This window comes from Galeopterus variegatus, unplaced genomic scaffold (assembly GCF_000696425.1).
Source record: "Galeopterus variegatus unplaced genomic scaffold, G_variegatus-3.0.2 Scaffold386, whole genome shotgun sequence".
Classification (NCBI taxonomy): Eukaryota; Metazoa; Chordata; class Mammalia; order Dermoptera; family Cynocephalidae; genus Galeopterus; species Galeopterus variegatus.
The window spans coordinates 692,014-698,013 of record NW_007726497.1 but is presented as its reverse complement, the minus strand read 5'-3'; the positions used below and the strand labels follow the sequence as shown (position 1 = coordinate 698,013).

Here is a 6,000-nt window from a genome sequence, read left to right as displayed (position 1 = left end):
ATACCACATGTTCTCACTCATTGGTGGGAGCTAAAATATAAACAAATTAATTCACCCACATGCACACACAAAAAAACCGGGGGGGGGGAGGGGAGAAGATATAACAACTATACCTTTTTGAAGTTGTTACAACAAGCAAACGGAAAGGACATTCTTGGGGGGGAGGGGAGAGAGGGAGGAGGCAGGGAGTTGTCAGTGATGGGCCATAATAATCATATACATTGTATATTGACAAAATAAAAATTTAATGAAAAATAAATAAATAAATAAAATTAAAAATAAAATTAAAAAAAAAAAAAAAGAATAAGCAAAGAACCAGTCGCACCAGAGCTGGAGTTTAGGCAAATGAGCATAGAGGACAGGGAGACAAGAAAGTGAACTTCATGAAGGTGTGACTCTAATGCAGCCCAGAGAGAACATGAGAACAGCAGAAATGAGTGACAGAGAGAAAGAGCCAACAGAAGCCTAATTCCACAGCTCTTTCTTCATTTCAGTCCTTCCACTAAATCTTACTTGTAGGGCTTACTTCACTTAGGAACAAAAATGAGTCTTGAGTAACACAACACTGCCTTTCTATCTTTCTGACCTGATGGAATTTTTCCATTTTACAAAAGAATACCATACTGATACTACAACCCAGCCCAACAATCTAACCTTTTTTCCAAGTGACCCATAGATGCAGTGGAAAGAGTAGGAGGAGGTATAGAAAAAACAACTAGAAACCAAAGAAGCAAAGGTTCAGAACAAAGTAAGAAAACAAGAAAATGTCAAAAATAACAACAACAACAAAGAACAAATGGTGATGCCTATGAGGGACTGTTTCCAGATCAATCACATTATTGACTTGTAGGAATCACTCTACTTGGGAAATCCCTACGTAATATTTAAGTAAGGAAATCCCCAATCAGGACAAGAACAAAAAGGAGTGGACTATGAAGTCCCCAACCAGTAAACTGGTTGTAGTATAAGTTTTTGTCATATGGCCCATGCCAGGGTAATGAGCCTCCCTCAGCTGCAAGCCATGGACCATTGCACTCATGACTCAAGAGAGAAGTGACAAGTAAGAGCAAGAACAGAAAGCAGAGCAGAAAGTGAGGCACTAAGGAATAGGGAGGAGGACATAACACTGATCAACATCAACAGAAAAAGAGTCACCCTTTCTCCATCTCTCCCTTCTGTAGATGCTCCAGAGTTCTGTGCTGATGGAGCATCTTTGCTGCTGTTTACCTTATCAGCACTGGATTTGAGGTAAAGTGGACATGAGAATCAAAGGAATGGGAAGATGGCAGTAGCAGACCTGTGGTAGTGTGAGAAGAAAAGAGAGAAAAAGGAAGAGTGAAGGAGGACTGTCCCCAGTGAAAGCGGGAAAAGGAAGAAAGAGGAAATCCCACAGCCACACAGCTAGATCAGCTAGTCCAGGGAAGGGACCCAGGAAACTTGAGCTCATGTTAAGTTAGGGATGCCTGGGGCATCAGATCACAAAGGGCATGCTGATCTCTGACAGAGAGCACTCTCCATTCACTCAAAATCATTTACACTTCTTGGCTTCTCTGTAACAGGAAACAACATGCTATTACACACTCTAACCTCACCAAATTCCCACAAACAGATCTTCCAGGGCAAGAGAAAGATAAGAAAAAATAAGAAGGCATTAATTAGAAGCAATCTAAAATTCGATCCGAGGTACTCTTCCATTGTACAGTTTGAGAAGAGATTTTTATTTTATTTTTATTTCATTTTATATTTCTCTAGGAAAAAGCTTTATTCCCTCAAATTATTCAGTCTGATACTCACTTTACAATGCAAGCCAAAAGCCCAAAAGGACACCTTACCTTCACCAATACATAGTCCCCAGGCTGGGCTCTGATCCTGAGCCCGGGGTTAGTGGCATCCTCCATCTCTGCATCAGGGAAGATAACCTTAAGGTTTCCGTCATTCCGGCCACACAGGTCAGTGGCAGAGCGTTTACTGAGCTGCAGGAAGGAAAGAAGAATTTATGAATCTGTCACAGTAATAAGTTATTGGAGGGCAGACATTGTGCCTTCTCCATCTCAGACCATAAGACTCTCACCCAAAGAGCATTCTTTAACCAAGGAATCACTGAAGACTCATTGTTCAGTGCTGCTTCACCAACCAGGGTAATGCATGGCACACAACAGAAGCTCAATTTTGCTGACTATATATACATATTTTTTTTTAAGGATGACCGGGAAGGGGATCTTAACCCTTGACTTGGTGTTGTCAGCACCACGCTCAGCCAGTGAGCTAACCGGCCATCCCTATATGGGATCCGAACCCGGGGCCTTGGTGTTATCAGCACCACACTCTCCCGAGTGAGCCACGGGCCGGCCCTTGCTGACTATATTTTAATAAATCAACAATCAATGAATCTTCAAGAACTGCATTCTGTAGGAATGGACCTCCAACAGATTCAAAGCCAGGGACTTGTGGGTGATACATTTGGCAAACCGAATTTTACGTTACCCAGTCTCATAGTAATCACTCAGGAATGTTCTGGGGTTGTTTGGCCTAGGTTACTTGCCCCTACAGAATAGGCAGACTCAAAGCCAGAGTCTTCCACACAACATGCAAACGGTGAGACCAGGAGGAAAATAAAACCACGATGGTGGGATTAACTTCTAGAATATGTAGTAGTCTTTCTTTTCCAGCCATGATAAAGTGACAAGAATGAAATTTACCCTCCAGCCTTAAATAATCAAGAAATTGGGCAAAATATCCGATACCACTGTTTTCAGATACTAGACAACATATTAAGCAAGACTGTGAATCTGTGAGAGAAGGAAAGCAAATAACATGAGCCCTTGAATCACCCCTGCTCCCTCCCAGAAGGCACATGCCAACCCGAACATGCGAAGCAGGGAGGGAGAGCTCAGGCACAGCATGTCGGCTCTCTCCACTCTGAAGAAAGAGGAGGGAACAGATTTCAGGGAGCCTGTAAAAGAGCTCTAAAAATATGCTCAGGGCTCCCTTGAGCTTTTACTGGATACTAACACATGCTGAATGGTTCCCAGAGCTCATGTGGGGCTGGGAATCATTTGACCTACCACCAAATAGTCCTCACTGGTTCCTTGGGACATTCAGTAGCAACTCTTGACAGAAGGCCACACCTCAGTAGTAAAGCTAAACTATCCCTAGAATAAAAAAGCTTTTCTAACAAAGCTTAAAAACAAGGCTTAAAAGGAGCACACTGAATTGCAAGCAACTTAACTGCCTAGGAAAACAAAGCCCAATGCAAAATCCAGACACTCAAAATTGAACATCACAATCAAAAATCCAAAATCATTAGATATGCCCAGCAGCAGAAAAATGTGACCCATAATCAGGAGAAAAATCAGCAATAGAAATGACAGCAATGATATAATGAGCACACAAAGATATCAAAATCAGCTATTACAACTAAGTTCAAATATGAAATGAAGTTTCAAGGGAAAACAAAAACAGAGAGGAAAGAAGTAGACAATATAAGAAAGGAACCAAATGTACCTTATAGAGATGGAAAATATAATATCTAGAATTAAAAATTCAGTGGGTAATAGCAGATTAGATACTGCCAAAGAAAATAATAGTGAACCTGAACACAGAGCAATAGCAACTACCCAAAATGAAGCACAAAGATAAAAAAGACAAAAAAAACGAATAATTGCAGTGACCCATGGGACAATATCAGGTGGTTGGACATATGTGTAACTGGACTACAGAAGGAGATGAGAAATGGTGGGGGTGGGTGGGAAGAAGAGGGAGCAGTATAGAAAAAATATCTAAAGAATAACAGATGAAATTTTTCCAGATTTGATGAAAACTATAAACCCAGAAACTAAGTAGTCTCAAAAAAACCCCAAAGAAAACACGAGGGGCAAACACAAAGAAAACCTTCCCAGAACACATCAAATTCCTAAAAACAGCGATAAAGCAAAAATCTTAAAAGCAACCAGAGAAAAAAGGTATTTTGTGTGCAGAGAAAAAAAGAGAATGATCACAAACTTCTTGTCAGAAGACAAGGCGAATGACGCCTTCAAAGTGTCAACTTAAAATTCAATACTCAATAAATAAATTTTTTCAAAGGAAGTGAAATAAAGATTTCTTCAGATAAAAAATGCTGAGAGAATTCATTGCCAAAAACCTCATTACAAGAAATATTAAAGTAAGTTTTTCAAGAATAAAGAAAATGATACCAGATGGAAACTTGAATATACACAAGGAATGAAGAAAGCCAGAAATAGTAAATGAGTGGGTTAAGACAGAAGACTTCTTTTCTCATTTTTTAAAGCTTTTTTAAAAAAGTTTGATGGTTTAAAGCATCAATGATTTGGGGACAGAGAAGTAAAACTCTATTACAACAACAGTGATCAATATCAATGATTTGGGGATAGAGAAGTAAAAACCTATTTCTATTACAGCAATAACACAAAAAATAAAGGGACAAGACAGAAGTACATTGTTATAAGGGTCTTAAATTATACATGTTGAGTGATGCCCTGTCTGGGGTTAAAACAAATGGCCAAAGTGAATCCTAAGGACACATACCCTGCCTTTAGAAAATCAAGCTCTGGGCTGGCCAGTTAGCTCACTTAGGAGAGAGTAGTGCTGCTAACACCAAGGTCAAGGGGCCGGCTACCAAAAAAAAAGACAGAATATCAAGCTCCTTTATTCTTAAGTGTTCAAAGACACTGGAAGGAGTTTAGTCTTCAATACTGCTTTAGGGAGGGATGGCCAGTTAACTTAGTTGGTTAGAGCTTGGTGTTGTAACACCAAGGTCAAGGGTTCAGATCCTGTTACTGTCCAGCGACCAAAAAAAAAAAAAAAAATACTGCTTTAAGGAAACAACAGTCAGGTAAGATTTAAAAAGAATCTCTGCTACTCCCTACAATATACTTACTAGTTACAAAAGGAAAGAGAATAACTTTAGCCGAGAAGACTAGAAGACACCATCTTAATGAAGTTTTCAAAGTCAATATCATCAGTAATGAGACAAATCAAAATTGTACACCACCTCATACGATAGAATTAGAACACAAAATCTCTCTATATATCTGTATGTGTTTAAAATTCTCCATAATGTAAAAAAAAAGGATGGGGTGGTTATAGGCTCTAGAATGAGACAGAGCTAGGTCAAATTCTGGCTCTGCCACACACTAGCTGTGCAACCTTGGAGAAGTTATTCTACATTTCTGAGCCTCAGTTTCCTCATCTACAAAAGGGAGTCAATAGCAGCACCGACCTCCAAGAACCATGATGGCACTGAGTGTGCTGCTGACCACAAAGTGCACAGTCCCTGGGAGACAGTAAATGCTCACTGAGTAACGTGAACTGTTGTCATGTTTTCTGCCACTCTGGATACAGCAACCTACTGTATTAAACTGGCCTTGACTGAAGAAAAGAAAGTGTCATCTAAGAGAAAGCCAAGACTCCAACTGTTAGCCTTCAAAAATCCACTTACTAGGCCGGCCCGTGGCTCACTCGGTAGAGTGTGGTGCTGATAGCACCAAGGCCCCGGGTTCGGATCCCATATAGGGATGGCCGGTTTGCTCACTGGCTGAGCATGGTGCTGACAACACCAAGCCAAGGGTTGAGATCCCCTTACCGGTCATCTTTTAAAAAAAAAACAAAAACAAAAACAAAAATCCACTTACTGTCTAGTCCCAAGTGAGTAATGGCTTATTGGTTGGATGTATAAAAAAGAACCATGTTTTAGTTCATTTAATTATCTCGGGCTCTCTGTGGGGCTGATGAAGCCATGGACACATTAGCAACCTTTGCGTACTTATTCATTCAAAGACAAGTACAGTATAACATATACATATGTTATACATACCAAATTTTGACTGTCTATATATATACACACACACACACACACAAATTAACAGAGCCTCAGGGACCACTGGGATGATAACAAAAGATCAAACATTTGTACTATCAGAGTCCTGAAAGAAGAGAAGAAAGACAGCAAAGCTAAAAAAGTACTCAAAGAAATATGGCTAA

The 6,000-nt window shown here is 40.0% G+C and overlaps 1 protein-coding gene across 1 annotated transcript in view; it reads right to left on the bottom strand.

The window, feature by feature from the left end:
* Positions 1–1,694: 1,694 nt before the first annotated feature.
* The window catches only part of CDK5RAP1 (CDK5 regulatory subunit associated protein 1), a 28,127-nt gene continuing 23,821 nt past the window's right edge, over positions 1,695–6,000 (bottom strand). The window contains exon 13 of the mRNA XM_008568204.1: positions 1,695–1,973. Coding sequence (XP_008566426.1) covers positions 1,791–1,973 — 183 coding nt within the window. The 3' untranslated portion in view covers positions 1,695–1,790. The remainder of the gene's footprint in view (positions 1,974–6,000) is intronic.